Source organism: Culex quinquefasciatus, chromosome 3 (assembly GCF_015732765.1).
Source record: "Culex quinquefasciatus strain JHB chromosome 3, VPISU_Cqui_1.0_pri_paternal, whole genome shotgun sequence".
NCBI lineage: Eukaryota > Metazoa > Arthropoda > Insecta > Diptera > Culicidae > Culex > Culex quinquefasciatus.
The window spans coordinates 133,881,290-133,902,039 of NC_051863.1; the positions used below are offsets into that span (position 1 = coordinate 133,881,290).

Sequence of the window (20,750 nt, forward strand, 5' to 3'; positions counted from 1 at the left end):
GAAACAATTCCTCTGAAGGGTGCAAGATGATCCGAGGCATGTAATCTTGCCTAGGAGCAGATTCATTCCGGCGTCGCCGAAATTCTCATGGTCCCAGCAAAATGTACAGGAATAAATCAAAGCACACTAAGAAGGCTACCTCGATCAGAGGACGCCACATGTCAATCAGCCACCGCGTGGTAGGAGGGTATCTGGAAATTGGAGTTTAAAATGATAGTTGACGTTTATAAAGCGTTCTTGCACAAATATCTGACTAAATAAAATGTTATAACTTTGACAGAACCACTTTTAAAGCCAAAATTGGAGAAATCCTCCTGCCACGTGGTGGCTGATTGACATGTGGCGTCCTCTGATCGAGGTAGCCTTCTTAGTGTGCTTTGATTTATTCCTGTACATTTTGCTGGGACCATGAGAATTTCGGCGACGCCGGAATGAATCTGCTCCTAGGCAAGATTAGAGGCCTCGGATCATCTTGCAGCCTTCAGAGGAATTGTTTCTCAGACCATCTCCTTGGACCCCATGGTATGCAAAAGTCGTTAAATTTCAACGACAGACTTGTACAGAGCAATGTACCCAATTGCTCAAGTTTTACGGGTTAATTCCCATTTAAACTTGTTCCTGCTCAAGGCAAGCCAATTTTCAACCAAATGGGCTGAAATTTGAGCTGGAGGCCCCATTTTGAGTACTCTTTCGGGCAATCTCATATACTTTTTGATTTGAGCATTTTTAATTTTTTTGACCCGGGCTATTGGCCACGTTGGTACCGGTTCCAGGTACTTCGGTAAATTCCGGAGCAATTTCGTAAAACCAAAGAATTGTGTTTGATCAAACAAAACGGGTATCAAAGTACATGATTTTCCAAATCAAGCTCATTCATGATCCCCAGAAACATTTTTTTGCCAATTGGCCACATTGGGACAAGTTCCAGATAATTCGTAGAGATTTGCTCAGAGGGCAAAAAAAATTGGTTGAAAAATATTTTTTTGGGAAAAAATGTAATACTGGTTGAGTATACTATTGAGAAAACATTGTTTATGTTTAATATTGCATTTATATTCGAATTGGACACTTTGGGGTGTTTGCAAATTTTTTTTTGCATGCAACTTGAGGAAAAAAATATTTTCCATGAATTCATTGTTTTTCTTTACAATTGTTTAGTACTAGCATAACTGTCATAATGTGAAAAGTTTTTTAGATAAATTAAAGCATAATCTTTTAATTCTTTACGCAATACGTATCTAATAAACTTTTCACATCATGGCAGTTATGCTACTTCTGGAAAATTATAAAGAAAAACAATGAATTCATGACTAAGTACTGAGCTACTTACATTTTTTCTTGAATTTATAAAACCATTTTCAAGTGTTTTGACATGCCGATTGACATATTTGAACATTTAGAAAAGTATGTAGCTCAGCAAAATTTTCATGTATAACGAAATTGATCAATTCTCTAGGATTTCGGTCATTCGATTTTTTTTGTATTTTTTAATCCGACTGAAACTTTTTTGGTGCCTTTGGTATGCCCAAAGAAGCCATTTTGCATCATTAGTTTGTCCATATAATTTTCCATACAAATTTGGCAGCTGTCCATACAAAAATGATGCATGAAAATTGAAAAATCTGTATCTTTTGAAGGAATTTTTTGATCGATTTGGTGTCTTCGGCAAAGTTGTAGGTATGGATACGGACTACACTGGAAAAAAATAATACACGGTAAAAAAAATTTGGTGATTTTTTTATTTAACTTTTTAACACTAAAACTTGATTTGCAAAAAAATACTATTTTTATTTTTTTTTATTTTTTGATATGTTTTAGAGGACATAAAATGACAATTTTTCAGAAATTTCCAGGTTGTGCAAAAAATCATTGACCGAGTTATGAATTTTTTAATCAATACTGATTTTTTCAAAAAATCTAAATATTGGTCGCAAAAATTTTTCAACTTCATTTTTCGATGTCAAATTGAATTTGCAATCAAAAAGTACTTTAGTGAAATTTTGATAAAGTGCACCGTTTTCAAGTTATAGCCATTTTTATGTAACTTTTTTCCAAATAGTCGCAGTTTTTCATTTTTTAAAATTAGTGCACATGTTTGTCCACTATTGAAAAAAATATTTTTGAAAAGCTGAGAAAATCCTCTATATTTTGCTTCATCGGACTTTGTTGATACGACCTTTAGTTGCTGAGATATTGCAATGCAAAGGTTTAAAAACAGGAAAATTGATGTTTTTTAAGTCTCACCCAAACAGCCCACCATTTTTCAATGTCGATATCTCAGCAACTAATAGTCCGATTTTCAATGTTAATATATAAAACATTTGTGAAATTTTCCGATCTTTTCAAAAAAATCCTTCAAAAGATACAGATTTTTGAATTTTCATACATAATTTTTGTATGGACAGCTGCCAAATTTGTATGGAAAATTATATGGACAAACTAATGATGCAAAATGGCTTCTTTGGGCATACCGAAGGCACCAAAAAAGTTTCAGTCGGATTAAAAAATACAAATATTAAAATTGAAGAAAAAATACCGATTTCGTAGAGAATTGCTCAATTTGCGAAATATACCTGAGAAGCCTCATCAAAATTTCTTGAGTTTTTTCATTTTAGAGGAATGAAGAATTGTTTTCTCAAAGGTATTATTATTGTTTCATGGAATTGAGTAAATTAAAAATATTTCAGAAATGAATTTTAGAGCAACAGTCAGTCAGTGCGTTTATTTATGTTACTTGTAATTAGAGATTGTTACTTGTAATTTTAGATCTTTTTGATTTTTTTGTTCAAAATTCAGACCAAGACTTTATATTTTTTGAGAATTTTGAGTATTTTTAGCAAGCTTATCAAAATCAAAAGAAGCAATACTGGAAAATTAAGTGTAGATGCATCCTATTTTTAGTTTTAGCTGACTTCATGGAGGGTACACCTTTAGCGCCAACAATCAGATTTTTTGAAAATGTTTTTTTTTATTGTTTTATTATCATAAACTTTGAAAATATTTGCAACGGCCTTAAGTGATTTTAAATTGTAATTGGGGGGATTATTAATATGTTTGGAAGGCGAATTCCTTCTTATTGGCATATTCTCACATATAATTAACAGATATTTAGAAATTCAGCAATACAAATATTCTAAAAATAAAAACAGAAGTTAAAAGCAAAAAATTAGAACTTGAGAAATTAAAAATAAAATAAATACACAATAAAAAAACAACAATGTTTCAAATCTGCAATTAAAATAAAATAACAGATACAAAAAAATCAAAATTCCTAAATGAAATATAATATTATAGAAAAAAAAATAAAAATAAACAACTCATTGCTTGAAATTTTTAAAATTTAAGCAATAAGAAATTAATAAATCACAAAAAGAAATTCAATGTTTAAGAATTTAAGAATTTAAGAATTTAAGAATTTAAGAATTTAAGAATTTAAGAATTTAAGAATTTAAGAATTTAAGAATTTAAGAATTTAAGAATTTAAGAATTTAAGAATTTAAGAATTTAAGAATTTAAGAATTTAAGAATTTAAGAATTTAAGAATTTAAGAATTTAAGAATTTAAGAATTTAAGAATTTAAGAATTTAAGAATTTAAGAATTTAAGAATTTAAGAATTTAAATTTAAGAATTTAAGAATTTAAGAATTTAAGAATTTAAGAATTTAAGAATTTAAGAATTTAAGAATTTAAGAATTTAAGAATTTAAGAATTTAAGAATTTAAGAATTTAAGAATTTAAGAATTTAAGAATTTAAGAATTTAAGAATTTAAGAATTTAAGAATTTAAGAATTTAAGAATTTAAGAATTTAAGAATTTAAGAATTTAAAATTTAAGAATTTAAGAATTTAAGAATTTAAGAATTTAAGAATTTAAGAATTTAAGAATTTAAGAATTTAAGAATTTAAGAATTTAAGAATTTAAGAATTTAAGAATTTAAGAATTTAAATTTAAGATTTAAGAATTTAAGAATTTAAGAATTTAAGAATTTAAGAATTTAAGAATTTAAATTTAAGAATTTAAGAATTTAAGAATTTAAGAATTTAAGAATTTAAGAATTTAAGAATTTAAGAATTTAAGAATTTAAGAATTTAAAATTTAAGAATTTAAGAATTTAAGAATTTAAGAATTTAAGAATTTAAATTTAAGAATTTAAGAATTTAAGAATTTAAGAATTTAAGAATTTAAGAATTAAGAATTTAAGAATTTAAGAATTTAAGAATTTAAGAATTTAAGAATTTAAGAATTTAAGAATTTAAGAATTTAAGAATTTAAGAATTTAAGAATTTAAGAATTTAAGAATTTAAATTTAAGAATTTAAGAATTTAAGAATTTAAGAATTTAAGAATTTAAGAATTTAAGAATTTAAGAATTTAAGAATTTAAGAATTTAAGAATTTAAATTTAAGAATTTAAGAATTTAAGAATTTAAGAATTTAAATTTAAGAATTTAAGAATTTAAGAATTTAAGAATTTAAGAATTTAAGAATTTAAGAATTTAAGAATTTAAGAATTTAAGAATTTAAGAATTTAAGAATTTAAGAATTTAAATTTAAGAATTTAAGAATTTAAGAATTTAAGAATTTAAGAATTTAAATTTAAGAATTTAAGAATTTAAAATTTAAGAATTTAAGAATTTAAAATTTAAGAATTTAAGAATTTAAGAATTTAAGAATTTAAGAATTTAAGAATTTAAGAATTTAAGAATTTAAGAATTTAAGAATTTAAGAATTTAAGAATTTAAGAATTTAAGAATTTAAGAATTTAAGAATTTAAGAATTTAAATTTAAGAATTTAAGAATTTAAGAATTTAAGAATTTAAGAATTTAAGAATTTAAGAATTTAAGAATTTAAGAATTTAAGAATTTAAGAATTTAAGAATTTAAGAATTTAAAATTTAAGAATTTAAGAATTTAAGAATTTAAGAATTTAAGAATTTAAGAATTTAAGAATTTAAGAATTTAAATTTAAGAATTTAAGAATTTAAAATTTAAGAATTTAAGAATTTAAGAATTTAAGAATTTAAGAATTTAAGAATTTAAATTTAAGAATTTAAGAATTTAAGAATTTAAGAATTTAAAATTTAAGAATTTAAGAATTTAAGAATTTAAAATTTAAGAATTTAAGAATTTAAGAATTTAAGAATTTAAGAATTTAAGAATTTAAGAATTTAAGAATTTAAGAATTTAAGAATTTAAGAATTTAAGAATTTAAAATTTAAGAATTTAAGAATTTAAGAATTTAAATTTAAGAATTTAAGAATTTAAATTTAAGAATTTAAGAATTTAAGAATTTAAGAATTTAAGAATTTAAGAATTTAAGAATTTAAGAATTTAAGAATTTAAGAATTTAAGAATTTAAGAATTTAAGAATTTAAGAATTTAAGAATTAAGAATTTAAGAATTTAAGAATTTAAGAATTTAAGAATTTAAGAATTTAAGAATTTAAGAATTTAAGAATTTAAGAATTTAAATTTAAGAATTTAAGAATTTAAGAATTTAAGAATTTAAGAATTTAAGAATTTAAGAATTTAAGAATTTAAATTTAAGAATTTAAGAATTTAAATTTAAGAATTTAAGAATTTAAGAATTTAAGAATTTAAGAATTTAAGAATTTAAAATTTAAGAATTTAAGAATTTAAGAATTTAAGAATTTAAGAATTTAAGAATTTAAGAATTTAAGAATTTAAGAATTTAAGAATTTAAGAATTTAAGAATTTAAGAATTTAAATTTAAGAATTTAAGAATTTAAGAATTTAAGAATTTAAGAATTTAAGAATTTAAGAATTTAAGAATTTAAGAATTTAAGAATTTAAGAATTTAAGAATTTAAATTTAAGATTTAAGAATTTAAGAATTTAAGAATTTAAGAATTTAAGAATTTAAGAATTTAAAATTTAAGAATTTAAGAATTTAAGAATTTAAGAATTTAAGAATTTAAGAATTTAAATTTAAGAATTTAAGAATTTAAAATTTAAGAATTTAAGAATTTAAGATTTAAGAATTTAAGAATTTAAGAATTTAAGAATTTAAGAATTTAAGAATTTAAGAATTTAAGAATTTAAGAATTTAAGAATTTAAGAATTTAAGAATTTAAGAATTTAAGAATTTAAATTTAAGAATTTAAGAATTTAAGAATTTAAGAATTTAAGAATTTAAGAATTTAAGAATTTAAGAATTTAAGAATTTAAGAATTTAAGAATTTAAGAATTTAAGAATTTAAGAATTTAAGAATTTAAGAATTTAAGAATTTAAGAATTTAAGAATTTAAGAATTTAAGATTTAAGAATTTAAGAATTTAAGAATTTAAGAATTTAAGAATTTAAGAATTTAAGAATTTAAGAATTTAAGAATTTAAGAATTTAAGAATTTAAGAATTTAAGAATTTAAGAATTTAAGAATTTAAGAATTTAAAATTTAAGAATTTAAGAATTTAAGAATTTAAGAATTTAAGAATTTAAGAATTTAAGAATTTAAGAATTTAAGAATTTAAGAATTTAAGAATTTAAATTTAAGAATTTAAGAATTTAAGAATTTAAGAATTTAAGAATTTAAGAATTTAAGAATTTAAGAATTTAAGAATTTAAGAATTTAAGAATTTAAGAATTTAAGAATTTAAGAATTTAAGAATTTAAGAATTTAAGAATTTAAGAATTTAAGAATTTAAGAATTTAAGAATTTAAGAATTTAAGAATTTAAATTTAAGAATTTAAGAATTTAAGAATTTAAGAATTTAAGAATTTAAGAATTTAAGAATTTAAGAATTTAAGAATTTAAGAATTTAAATTTAAGAATTTAAGATTTAAGAATTTAAGATTTAAGAATTTAAGAATTTAAGAATTTAAGAATTTAAGATTTAAGAATTTAAGATTTAAGATTTAAATTTAAGAATTTAAGAATTTAAGAATTTAAGAATTTAAGAATTTAAATTTAAGAATTTAAGAATTTAAGATTTAAGAATTTAAGAATTTAAGAATTTAAGAATTTAAGAATTTAAGAATTTAAGAATTTAAGAATTTAAGAATTTAAGAATTTAAGAATTTAAGAATTTAAGAATTTAAGAATTTAAGAATTTAAGAATTTAAGAATTTAAGAATTTAAGAATTTAAGAATTTAAGAATTAAAGAATTTAAGAATTTAAGAATTTAAGGATTTTAGATTTCAATTTTAATTTTTTTAGGGTGCATTTAAAATTTCTATGGCCTTACTATTTTTTTAAATCGACCATAAATTGTAGAAGTCGATACAATTGTGTTATTTAGGATTATAATGTGGAATTGTCTCAGATTTTGTTTTAATTTATCGGTTTCTCAGTAAAGCGCTGCGCTAGTCTTCACAAATTTTCGTTTTTTGAGACAATTATATTTTTAAGATAAAATTGGTACAGAACGTTTTACGGTTAACAAATGTATTTGAAATCTCTTCAAATGCTTTCTAAAATTACCCAAAATATTATCGAATTCATCAGCATTTTTGTAAATGTAAAGCAGTCAACAAATGACCATTTTGAAAAGTTTTTCAGTTTATTTTCGCTAAATCCTGATCTATAATGGCAAATCGCAGAATGTTGCATCTGAAAACTTGATGATTGTTTTAGCAAGAGTTTGCGTAAGTTTGATTGTAGATGAGGTACTATAGAAAAAAAATGTAAACGATTTAAAAAAAAATCACGGATTTCAAAAAACAACAAATGTTACAGACGGATTTCAAAAAACAACTATTTTACAGATTCGTTAACAAGAATTCTATCCGTGTGTACAAACAATGTGTCAATTAAGTTTTAAATATTATTTTCAATTATTTCTGCGAATTTAAAAAAAAATTAAAAAAAAAGAATATTTTTCTTCCAAAAATTCTGGGGGGGGGGGGCATAATGTATGGGCTTCCCCCTCCTGCCCAATTTTAAGGGGGACAAAAAGTACCGTGCCCCCAGAGTCGGCGCCCCTGATTAGAACCATTATGTTTTGAGCAGTTTTGAAAATGAAATTTTAAAGGCTTTTGAATTAATGTATTTCATGTAATACGAGTCGTGCGAAATTCAGCCGAAAACAAATGTTAAAAAAAGCCATATCCGGAAGCCAGTGCACTATTTCATTAAAACCCAACAAGTCCATATGAAAGCATTAAACATAATAATTTAAAGAAAAAAAATCAGGTCTTTTCCATTTTTGTCACAAATTTTAATATTTTAGATTTTTGAATCTCGGTCTTGGTCAAGATCGAGAAAAGGAATAAATTATTTAAAAAAAATAAAGCCTAATCTTTCAATTCTTTACGCAATACGTATCTAAAAATCTTTTCACATTATGACAGTTATGCTACTTATTTGAACATTTGGAAAAAATCCTCGACTGGGACAGGAATTCCGGATTCACCGAAACTGGCGAAAGTGGACAGATGACCAGCTACTGAGCTTCTGACATTTTTATTGAATTTATAAAACCATTTCTAAGCGTTTTGGCATGCCCCCTGACATATATGAACATTTGGAAAAAATCCTCGGCTGGCACAGGAATTCCGGATTCACCGGAACTGGCCAACATGGCCAGATGACCAGCTACCGAGTTTCTGACATTTTTATTGAATTTATAAAACCATTTCCAAGCGTTTTAGCATGCCACTTGACATATATGAACATAAATGAATATTTGGAAAAATCCTCAGCTGGGACCGAAATTCCGGATTCACCGGAACTGGCCAAAATGGCCAGATGACCAGCTACCGAGTTTCTGACATTTTTATTGAATTTATAAAACCATTTCCAAGCGTTTTAACATGCCGCTTGACATATATGAACATTTGGAAAAAAATCCTCGGCTGGGACCGGAATTCCGGATTCACCGGAACTGGCCAAAGTGGCCAGATGACCAGCTACTGAGTTTCTGACATTTTCATTGAATTTATAAAACCATTTCCAAGCTTTTTGACATACCGCATGACATATTTGAACATTTGGAAAAAATCCTCGACTTGTACCGGAATTCCGGATTCACCGGAACTGGCCAATGTGGCCAGATGACCTGCTACTAAGTTTCTGACATTTTAATTGAATTTATAAAAACCATTTCCAAGCGTTTTGACTTGCCGCTTGACATATATGAACATTTGGAAAAATCCTCGGCTGGGACCGAAATTCCGGATTCACCGGAACTGGCCAAAATGGCCAGATGACCAGCTACCGAGTTTCTGACATTTTTATTGAATTTATAAAACCATTTCCAGGCGTTTTGACATGCCGCTTGCACCAATGTACCGACATTGGGTCATCCAATGGCCACTTGGAACCGGTCCCAGTGTCCCCGGAGGCCTTGGCCATAAGTAATTGTACTGAACTATGTTATAAGGCATGTTTTATAAGAAAATGATAAAGTTAGGCGTTGTTCCATGTCAAAAAAAAACTTACAATTATACATTAGTCTATATTGGCATTAAAATAGTTCTATGTCGAAAAACCATTATTTATTTCTCTCAATTAGATGAATCCAAGTCGATAAAACATACCCGTGGTCGAAATAGTCACTAGATCTATAAAACCTAATGTCATTTTTCATCTTTATAAAACTCTTTATCAATATTGCTTGCTCATCTGAGAAAAAAAACATTGCTGGCTCATCTGCTTTATGGCATCACGACCGATTCAAAAATTGTCCTCATATCGAAATACCCGAACCACATTGATCACCAAAATCAATCCGGATAACAGACTATTTAGTGAAAACACCGTCCGCTTGTTTGCCGCCTGCAAATTCACCTAATTCTCACACGTTATCAAGGCAATTCTGATTGAACGGAGTTTTACCAATTCTTGCACTTTCTCCTTCCTTTCGTGCATGCGATGGCCAGCAGAGATGCTTGGTGCTGCGTCGCGGCACGTGGAAACCAACCAAATTTTCAAAACTTTCAGCTTGTCTGAGGTCCAACTTTCAAAATTTACAAGAAAAGTATCAATGTTATTACATCATTGTTTTCCTCAGAATGTCAGCTACAAGCTAAATGTAATCTTACTAGGCTTTTATCGAAAAATAAAGGAGATATGACGAGCGAAAGCAAAAAACATACATTTTCAGTTTTTCGGACTTTTTCACGGAAATTGGTCCAGTTTTCACAAAAAGTCACCAAATTACTCCAAATTTTACCACAATGTAGATTGAAATGTGCACAACAGAGTGAATGAATTTATTTTGCCAAAATTTTTGTTCCTGATTTTTTGGCGACGCAAACGCAAAAAAAGAAATTTTACCCATGGGGCTCCAAATTGGTGTGTCGTTAAAGTAAAACCTATACCTTTCTTTAGTAAGAAAGGCAAAAACATTTTCACATTTCCTTGTAGTTGAATGATTTTTTACATGCAGTCAAGCTGTTAATTGATCTTCACACTTATTTTAACCATTGAAGTTTATGTCCTGTACAATTTTGTTGCATAATATTAATTTAAACCAAGATTAGAACAATTTTCAATAAATTTTAATTTCCCGGGAATTCCCGGGATTTCCCGGGAAATTGGCTGAAAATTTCCCGTTTCCCGGGAAATTTGTAACCCCGGGAAATTGGACGCTCTAATCGGGACCAAAGAGCTCACAGCTGGAAATATGTTTTTGTGTTTTTTTCAGGGTGTTCTACGTTAAAATTTCGAAAATTGTGAATTTTTTTTAACAGGATTATGAGATATAACGCCGATTTGCTACTTTAATTCGTCTATATAGGCCTCCTTTCAAAATTGACTGCTGAAGATTTCTCTAGATTTTTGCAAATTATTTCGCGATTTTTCAGTTAGTATTTTTTTATTTGGATGAACTTTTGTCCATACATTCTCTATGCAGTTTTGCGGGTTTTTTTTTATAAAAGGTCCAATAAACCAAATTTTTATTTTTTGGTTTTTGGTGTTTTTGAAACCGCCTTGAGTTAGAGGTAATCGAAAACACCAAAAAAGCAAAAAAGGGTTTATTTGACCTTTTTTTAAATACTTCAGACATGAAAATTTGTATCTTGAGGTAGGGTTTTCTGATTAATTTGGTGTCTCCAGCAAAGTTGTAGATCATATGACTATCCAGAAAAATAGTAAAACTCTCCAAAATATACCCATTTGGTTGTTTAACTTTTTTTTTTTAATTTTCATATATTTTTTTATGATCTATGAGACTCGAAAATACATAATTTGAGCGAAAGCAAAATCGAGATCCAGAGATATATATATTTTTTTAGAAAAAAGTATCAAAAATCAAATAATAAAATTTGAACTTTTGAAAAGGTTGACAAGTAAATAATTTACCACGTTTCATATTTTAGACCAAATCTCATTATTTTGAAATTTTTTAGAATTGAATCGAATCTTAGAAATTAATTGTCCAATTTTCAATGTCTCAGAGAGAAAATTGTGGGACATTTTCTAAGTTTTTCAAAACTACTTTTTTTCACGGGTGGCTTTTCTTCATGAAATTTTTAAAATAATTAAAATGTTAAAATTCCCAAATATTATAACCACAAATGACTATAATTCCAAAAGGTGCACTTTTTCAAAAATTAGGTTAAGTTATTTTTGGTTGCAAATTTGGTAAAGCTTTGAAAAGTAACTGTAGATTTTTTTTTTCCATTTTTTTTTAGATTTTGCACCAAATGAAATGACTATGGCTCCAAAGATATCCTTTTGAGTCCCACAAATTACATGAATCGAAAATTAACAAAGTTAATAAAATAAATCTTTTTTTCCCGTGTACCTATTTTTCAGAAAAGTCTTTAAATCTTCAACTTTGCCGACGAACCAAATCGATCAGAAAATTCCTTCTGAAGATACAGAATTTCATACAAATATATAAACTTTTCATAGTTTAAAACAGTAGTGTGTCCAGAATCTTACAAATAGAGGAGTACTCGTATGGGAAAATGTTTCATTACGGTAAATATGGATGACTCCCGAGAAAATAATGATCAAATTTGTGGTAGAAGGGAACCCACTGGTACCGCCAGTACCTTTAAATCAAAATTTTACTAAGTAATTCAAAAATAATACAAAAAACACATTAAGAATTCAAAGAGAACAATACGGATAAAATTCTGTAAACAATTCCGGTATCTCTATGTTGTCGAATTTGTAAACATAAGAAATGTTCACAATTTTGTCAACATAAAGTTACTGGATTTGGCGACTTTGAAAGAATCATCATATTATACATGTTAAGAAAAGTTGCCGATTTCCTTTATCATGATGAAAAGATATCTTTGATTTGGCAACATTGTTTAAAATTGTGAGCATTTCCGTGAAATTTACATTGTATTCAAAGCTTGAAGATACGAGTAAATAAGAAACTGATTTTTTAAATTATGTCGGTTGAAAGGTATTTGAGAAAATTCACTTGACGAATCTTTAAATTTGAAAATCTGGCAACTCTGCCATTAAATATCAAAACTTTAAAAAAATGCTATATTTTTGTTTTTTAAGGAAAATTGACAATTGAAACCGAGCAATAATTTTATGAAAAATCATCTGAAGTCTTTAAAGTTTTTTTTTGCTGATCAATTGAAACAATTGAGAAGGGCATAAATAAAACGTGTTGAAAAAATGCACTTACCTGTGTGAATTCGTTGATGGGCTTTCAGGTGGGAGCTTTTGGTGTAGACTTTTGTGCAACCTGCAAAGAAATATAAAATACAAACGAGTGAAAAAACGGAAATGATTATCTGGTCATATTATTGTGGTGAAAATATTCGGCTTGCGAGTACCTATAAGACGAAATTTAATCATTATTGTGTAGTTTGCAGTACTTTAAGTGGTTAATTAAAATTGCAAAAAAAAAAACCAAAGAAAAGAATAATTACATTAACACTCGTAAAATTTCCTCCTTCTCATCTCTCAGCCCTGCGGCAGTCGGACAGTAACTTTTATTACCCGTTGGGCCCCGTTACTGTTTCGGTAGGATTCCTCAAGCAGAGAAGTCAAGTCGTCTTCCGAAGCAGCGCGGAGTAATAAAACTTTTGCGCGCGCCAGTGCTAAATGTCAAAGTCATTTAAGGATTTTTATTGACAAATTGGCAACCCCACAGTACGGCACTGGCGGCGGCGACTGGCACAGGAAGATAAAAAAACACTTTTGTGGTCGGTGTTATCTGGTTGGTTGGATGAGAGTAATTTGATACGTAGGGATGTCCCGAAAAGGGCACGCACACCGCGACCAATTAGTTGAGATCTTGATAAGTTTTGGGAGATATTGCAACGGTAGCGGTGCCTGGGGGCGATTTTTTAAGCAAAAGAAAGTTTGGAAACAAAAGATTTACTAAAAATATCACTATAATAACTTTATTTCAAAATGTCTGTAAAACGTATTATATATCTGAAAGATAAGTACAGCACTATCTTTTGAAATTATGGGAAAGTTATTTCTAGTTGTTTTTATCTCACTAACAAGGATTTAGTCACACCAGAAGTGACACAACTATCACTCTTTAGCTTGTGATGAAAATTCGGTTCGATCAATCGACTTTTCCTTCGTCAATCTCGGCCACTGTGAAGAGTCACGTACAAAGAGTAGCAGTATTCAACTTTGCACTGGGCAAAAAAGGGCTTGCCACTCTGACTTACAGTTGTCCAATGGATAGACGAACCGCAGACAGACCGCGGGCACCACTCTCGGAAAATCAATAAATCATTGTTCCCTTTCAGTCACCTATCAGTCTGCAATTATTAAATACTATTATGTGATAAATCATGATTAAAAATGCTAACACGTTTCGTTTCGATTGGCGAAGAGCTTGAAAAACCTGAAGAAGTAGTGCAGCAGCAGCTGAGCTAGGCTGTTACTTAAGCCCTCCCCTAGTCAGGAAAGTGTTAAATTAAATGATCTACACCGTCAACAGATCGTAAAAAAAAGTGAGCGACATGGACGAGTGAAAGAAACCGAACCCGATTTTATTACTGGTTTCGCGTTATAATTGATTTAATTAGAGAAATCATTACGTGCCTCATTAAACAATCGGCTAGCGAGGGGGGCAAGTTGAATGATACAGAGCTGAAGTGATGGTTTCGCAATGCTGGAATTTATTATTGGTTTGAAATTATTTCTCGACGTGCAAAAATTAGAGCAAATAGCGGGGTTCCTGATCGGTGCGCCACCAGACGATTAAGGAATCAGTTTCTCTTGTTACCCGGACGCGGAGATAAGTAGTGTTTCCATTCACGATAACTAGTAAATTTTTCTCAGAATTTTGATTGTTTCAAAATAAATAGCTTCTGAACTCAAAACATGTGTGGTTAAGATTGAAATATTTTTATCATAATTAAAATCTTCGAAAACACTCTCGGGTAAACTCTAAGCTTTAATGAAACTTATAATCCCGTGAAAAAATGTAAACAAAAACAAAAAGCTTTAAGTTGAACCCTGAGACTTTGACATATTCACAACATTCGCAAACAATTAAATCATTAAACACCTAATTAAAAAAAAAAAAATGGGAAGCTTCTGTCTCATGCTTTTAGAAGGTCAAACATTTCGTCGGTGTCATGCTATCTTGTCACACGTACATTTTGGGCCAAATTGAGTTAAGAACGTCGCATCTCACAATGCCTCACCTTTTGACCTACACAGATCCCCAAAATTCAATTTCAATCCTGAGATATTCAACATAAACCGAAAAAAAACTCCCTGCATTGTTGTCACTCTTCATATGGAAGAAGTTTCAATCTTGTCGTGCTATTTTGATACACCATGAAAATAGCTGTAAATGCGACAAATAGCCAAAGGGAATTTAGTCAGAACGCGTTTGACACACGTACATGCCTGATCATCGTAAACATTTGTAATTGTAACTCGGGACTACGGCATCCAAATTTAACCAAACTTCTGGACAATGCACAGAATGGTCAACTGAACAGAACGTGTTTGTTATTGTTTACATTGCGTGCTCTATTTTTTGCTTTTTCGAGGTCAAACATTAACATTAAAAAGCGTTTTTTCTCGGAACGATATCGTCGATTTGTTGAAATTGATCGAATCCGTGTACTAAATTAAATTACGAGTTTCTTTGAGGTACATTAAGTCACAGTAACGAAACCCCATAACCTTCCACAACTTCATGACCGATGTGGCAATCGCTGGATTTGAGATGTTAATCTAGCCCCGCAAATGAACCCATATTCATGTTCTATTCTATTCCATTAAGCCCGTCCACGAGGCACGATCCGCGACAATAAAATTATTCATAAACCCCGCGGTTTGCAGACCGATGTTGAACTGGTCATTGCTCCATAAATTCCAATAAAACTACATTATAATCTATTTACTATTTTTCACGTTTTCAACGGCTGGGCTCTCCAATCATCACCGACGACCGCGCGGGGCCAATTTCAGCCAGCCAGTCGCAACTGTCAGTACCAATAAAGATCAATTCAACTTCCCAGCAGCTCCAGTCCCATGCTGCTGAACCGAAAAAAAAATCATTATCCCTGCGACAAGACCCCTTCAAGAGTCTTCAGATATGGAGGTGCCCCCGGTGGGACGTCTTTCAGCGCCGAGTCCACGGAGTTCGACAATGCGAAATAAAAATAAAATATTGAATTTTATAACGCTCTCTGCTGATCATTTATAACTTTTGATCGCCTCAGTCACTACTGTTATTGTTATTGTTAGTACACTGGCTGGTCCTTTTTTTCTTTTTCTGCTCAAACTTGGCATATATGCAAAAGATGAAAGGCAGCAGAGTTTTGAAAATGACGAAATGCTGCTGATACCGCGCAGCGACTTCGAGCATTCATGAAGAAATTATTTAAATGAACGAAAAACACAGCATCACACAATAAGCGCGCAATGACGGGGGCCACACAGTTTGGGGTCGGGCGAAGATTGTTTCGACATACATATGTCGGCAAACTGTGGCTGTGGAGCTGGTTGGAGTTTGGGAAAATTGGCTTCCCATCGAACTCTCCTTTCACTTTTTTTTTGTCTGTCTGAACTGTGTTGTCATGTTTGAATGGGACTGAAGTGTGATTTTTAAGAGTCGACATTGTATGCGCGTTGCCCTCCGCTTTATGATCTATTGAGACCTGTGAGTTATGAGTTATGAGCATCATGGAAAACGGTTCGATCTTTGGCGTGGTGTTTGTAATTTGCCTACAACATACAAAACTCAAACAATACAAATTGAAAATATTCCAGAAAATACAAAAAAAAACTATATTATCAAAACTTTGGGCAAAAGTAGTTATAAACATATAAATAAAAGCAAATTAAAAGTTCCACAATACTTTCGATTTTCGTGAAATGTTATTCTCAGGACACACTTTGTTTAATTTCTACTAAGGTGGTTGTACATATTTTTCAAAGTTTATGTTAGTTTTTTTTTAAACTTTAACTTAAACAGTACAAGAAAATGTTCAAGAGTTACAATTCATCAGTATTCCTCCAGTTTAAAAAAATATAAAACATGACATATAGCCATATCCGAGTCATAAGGTAAATGTAAATTGTATTTTAAGTTTTTCTCGCTTTTGCGTTTAAAAATTTGTACAAAAAAAAATCAAGGGCTAATAAAATAGGTTTTGCAAATTTAAATAAAAACTTGATAAAAACACTTCTATAGTCTTTTTTTAAAAGGTCCCATAAGCTATTGTGTTACAAATGTTTATAGGAACCCTTAAAAAAAACTCAATAGGGGAGAGTGGGGAGACTTGATCTCCTTTTTTGTATCGCACATAACTCTGTTTGGCTAATAAGGGTATTTTATCAGATGAACTCTTCGAACTATCCCAAGTGTTTTTAAAAAATATTTCAAACCGACATTTTTAAAATGTTAGGGGTAACTTGATCCCCCTTTTAACATTTTGAAGAAATCTTAAGCAAAATGTTTTTTATTCATCCAAACTTTTAATTTTCTATAAGAGCAATTCCATGTCAAATAGGGAATCGGTTGTACCCTACCCTCTCCGATTTCAATGAAACTTTGTAGTCATGTTATCCTACGCTTATATAAGCCATTTTTGTGTATATGGAGCCAGTTCCACTCGATAATGACTTTTGTGGGCTCTTTTGCAAGTTTCTACTCATTTCTAGGCGTCCGAAGGTTATGTGTGGTGAGTCACTCAAAACCTCTTTTACGCAGAAGGGCGTAAGTGTTTTAATTATTTTTGTAATTCGGAATTTAAAAAAAATCTGTATCTCGAAGCCGTTGCATCGTATCAAAAAGTGGTCAGAGACAAACTTGTAGGAAATTTGACGGGCTTTCCGAAAAAAATTCACTGAGAGAAAAAAAACAATCTACTTTTACGAGATTTTTCGATTTTTATGTTTAAAAGTCAAATTTGAGGGGGAGCCCACGATTTTTTTTTTCGTTCAAAATTTTTGTGAAGATAGCCTAAGATGTTACAAAAAGACTCAAGAAAAATGCAGGATGGAGCAACTCACCTAAAAAAATACAAAAATCATTTACTGAAACTGTTTTTTTTGAAAAGTGCTCTAAACGTCAAAATTTTTACAATTAGTTTTTAAAAACTTTTAAATGACACATTTCTTTTGAGTTTAATAATTTCAAATAAATATTTGTTTAGGAATTATTTTTGATCATAACTTGATTTTGAATATACTTAATATGTGTGTTAAAATAATAGGTAAATTTAATTGGCAAATCATAAATTGTACCTTAAAAGGCGCAACCATTTGAATTCTTATATGAACCAAAAAAAAAAATGATGTAGTTTTGTCGGAATTCAAATTCTGATATTCTGAAACTCTGAAATTATTCTATTTTTAAATTCTTAAATTCTTGATTTCTTCGCCATCTTGAATCATAAAAAATACACATTTTTTGAAGTCGTATTTTAGGTTAGAAACTCAAATTTAGACAATTTAGAGATAATTTTACTTATTTTTGAAGTTATAATTTCTTTATTTTTTCTTTAATTATTGATTTCTTAATTTATGTGTTTTAAATTTTTTGAGTTTGTGATTCATTTTTTTTAATTTGCAAATTTCGCTGCGTCACCGTTGTTCTTTCTTGTGACATCCAGTAATAATTTATTTATGTTATCCTGAATAATCTTTCATACACTCTACTATTAAAACATGTATTTTTGGTCCGTTCTATATTAAACCTTTGTTTGTATTTTTTTTAATCATATTTATTAAACGTACCTGCCACTCTTATTTGTAAAAATGTTTACCTAATGTAAAAGTTTTGAGTTGTTTCTTATATATAATTTCTACCTAAGCATAATTAATTTCTAGTTACTTAATAAATAATACATCCTTGATTTTTTTAATAAAATGTTGTGCTGCATAAAAAAATAATTTCCCTGTTCTAGAGGCAAACTTGTTTCAATTTATTTTTTTGGGCAATTTTTTTTAATATTTTGAAATAATTAAAAAACTTTTATACCCAATTTGAGTAAATCCACTCAACTGTGTACAATATTGCAGAAAAAGTACTGGAACGCGCTACCCAGGCAAAAGTTTTGCCGCCTCTCTCCTTGCAGAACTTCTGCAAAAGAGAGAATTGAAGAGAGCGAGCTAAAAAGTACGGGAACGTGCTGCGAAAAAGTGACTTATGCTGGCTGCAGAATTCTGCAGATCCTGCAGAAATTCTGCAATTCTGCAAGTACGGGAATAGACCTAATTTTACAAAAAAGTCTCCATATTGACTACTATCCTAAGTCCAATCCTTGTGAAGTTACAGCGGTTTAAAAATAAAAATGAGATTACGGTAACCTGGATAGTAAATCAGCTTAAATCATCAAAAAAATGAGTTATTTTGAAAAGTGGTCAAAGACAATCTTATGGGAAATTGGACGAGCTTTTCGGTAAAAATATTTACGAGACTGAAAAATCAAGTCTGTCACATAGAAATTGCAAAAAAACCATCAAAACCCCTATTTGTTCAACATTTTTATTTTTAAAACCGCTGTAACTTCACAAGGATTGGATTTAGGACAGTAGTCAATATGGAGACTTTTATGTAAAATTGTCTGGAGAATCGGTTCCCGTATTCGGTTTTTGAAAATTTTGACGTTTAGAGCACTTTTCAAAAAAAAAAAAACAGTTTCAGTAAATGATTTTTGTATTTTTATAGGTGAGTTGCTCCATTCTACATTTTGCGTGAGTCTTTTTGTAACATCTTAGGCTATTTTCACAAAATTTTTGAACGAAAAAAAACGTGGGCTCACCTTCAAATTTGACTTTTAAACTTAAAAATCAAAAAATCTCATGAAATTGGCGTGTTTTTTTCTTTCAGTGTATTTTTTCAGAAAGTTCGTCAAATTTCCTACAAGTTTGTCTTTGACCACTTTTTGATAAAAACACTTACGCCCTTCTCAAATGTCATTATCGAGTGTAACTGGCTCCATATACACAAAAATGGCTTATATATGCCTAGGATAACATGTCTACAAAGTTTCATTGAAATCGGAGAGGGTCGAGAAAAAAGTACTCAAAAAAATCCTGTTTTGGGCTGGAATTACTCGTAAGTATTTTTCATCAAAAGAATTAGACAGTGAGAAAAATGAATCCATACTCCAAAAACACAATTCTTTTAAATTTTCCTCTGTGACCAATTTGAGAGAGTGTGGTTTTCCCATAAATTAGAAATGAAAAATAAAAACATGCAGAAATTATGCTTTCCATGACAAATATTTTTTCTAAAACAAGTCATACTGGTTTCAGCCCTTGAACAAAATGGTACAGCTATTTATTATTTGCTTAAAACCATAGTTCCCCTGTTTGTTTTTCTTCAATTTTTAAATATTTTTTTTTCATTTTTTGAGCATCTCTCAAACCATACAAAGTAATTTTTTCAATGATTTTTTAAAGTTGTTATTATACCACATGATTTTCAGGTTTATAATTGACTTCGTTTGAATGTTTTTTATGGCACAAACAAATGATTCAAATTGTAAGTACATCTCATTTAATTATGGTAATTAAAAAATGTTAAACAAACTCTCTATATTACTTTGGCAGTAAGGAGTTAATATATTATTAAACAAAATAACACCAGTAATTCAATAAAATGCAAACCTTCATTGTAGTAAATCATATTCATTATGCAAGATCTTTTTCTAGTTGCTTTAGTAATTAATATCATCAGAAATGTTGGTATCAAAATTTCTGATGATCTGATAAATGAACTTAACAATGAATATAATTGAACAAAATAATGTTGAGTTTTTGATCTGGAAGCCCTGTCATTAAAATTTTTTGGGTTAAAGAATTATAAAATTTATGAAGGAAATAAGGAAATACCTTCTTTTTCATAGACTAATGATTTTGACAATGATTGAAAAAGAGTTGACTCAAGTACAAAAGCGAAAAAATAAATCTAGAAAGTCAATTCGTCCAGTTCGATCTCCCCCTAGATGGATTATTTGCATGTTCAGCAAGTCCATAGAAAACGAAAGTAAACCCAGAGAGTCGCATTCGCTCAAGAGTGAAAAAGTGACATCAATTATCGCACCACTATCAAATGCCACCTGATGTGTTCGCATCTTGCTTCTTCAGAAGAAATGCCCTCCATTTTTATGGCCACAAACACGACGGCACTGCAGTTCGTTAGTGTAACAAGCTCTCGGCGACCAGTGAAGTGCATCTCCACGTATAGGGCTTCGAGGTTGAACTAGTTTCCAACGCTCCTGATGGACGACAGATTGGACAGGTGTGTGGTGACTCCCCAGCTGTTTCTTCTTGTTGGTGAAACTGAAGATCCGCTCGATCTGATAAGATTTCAATTTGGTAGATCGTGTCGTGACAATTTTTAACGTCAGCTTTTTCCCTCCCGGTGCAACGT

The 20,750-nt window shown here is 29.4% G+C and overlaps 1 protein-coding gene across 1 annotated transcript in view; it reads right to left on the reverse strand.

Annotated features, from left to right (window-relative positions):
- LOC6035492 (dendritic arbor reduction protein 1) overlaps nucleotides 1-20,750 on the reverse strand; it is a 256,132-nt gene that overhangs the window by 106,513 nt on the left and 128,869 nt on the right. The window contains exon 5 of the mRNA XM_038258701.1: nucleotides 12,561-12,620. Coding sequence (XP_038114629.1) covers nucleotides 12,561-12,620 — 60 coding nt within the window. The remainder of the gene's footprint in view (nucleotides 1-12,560; nucleotides 12,621-20,750) is intronic.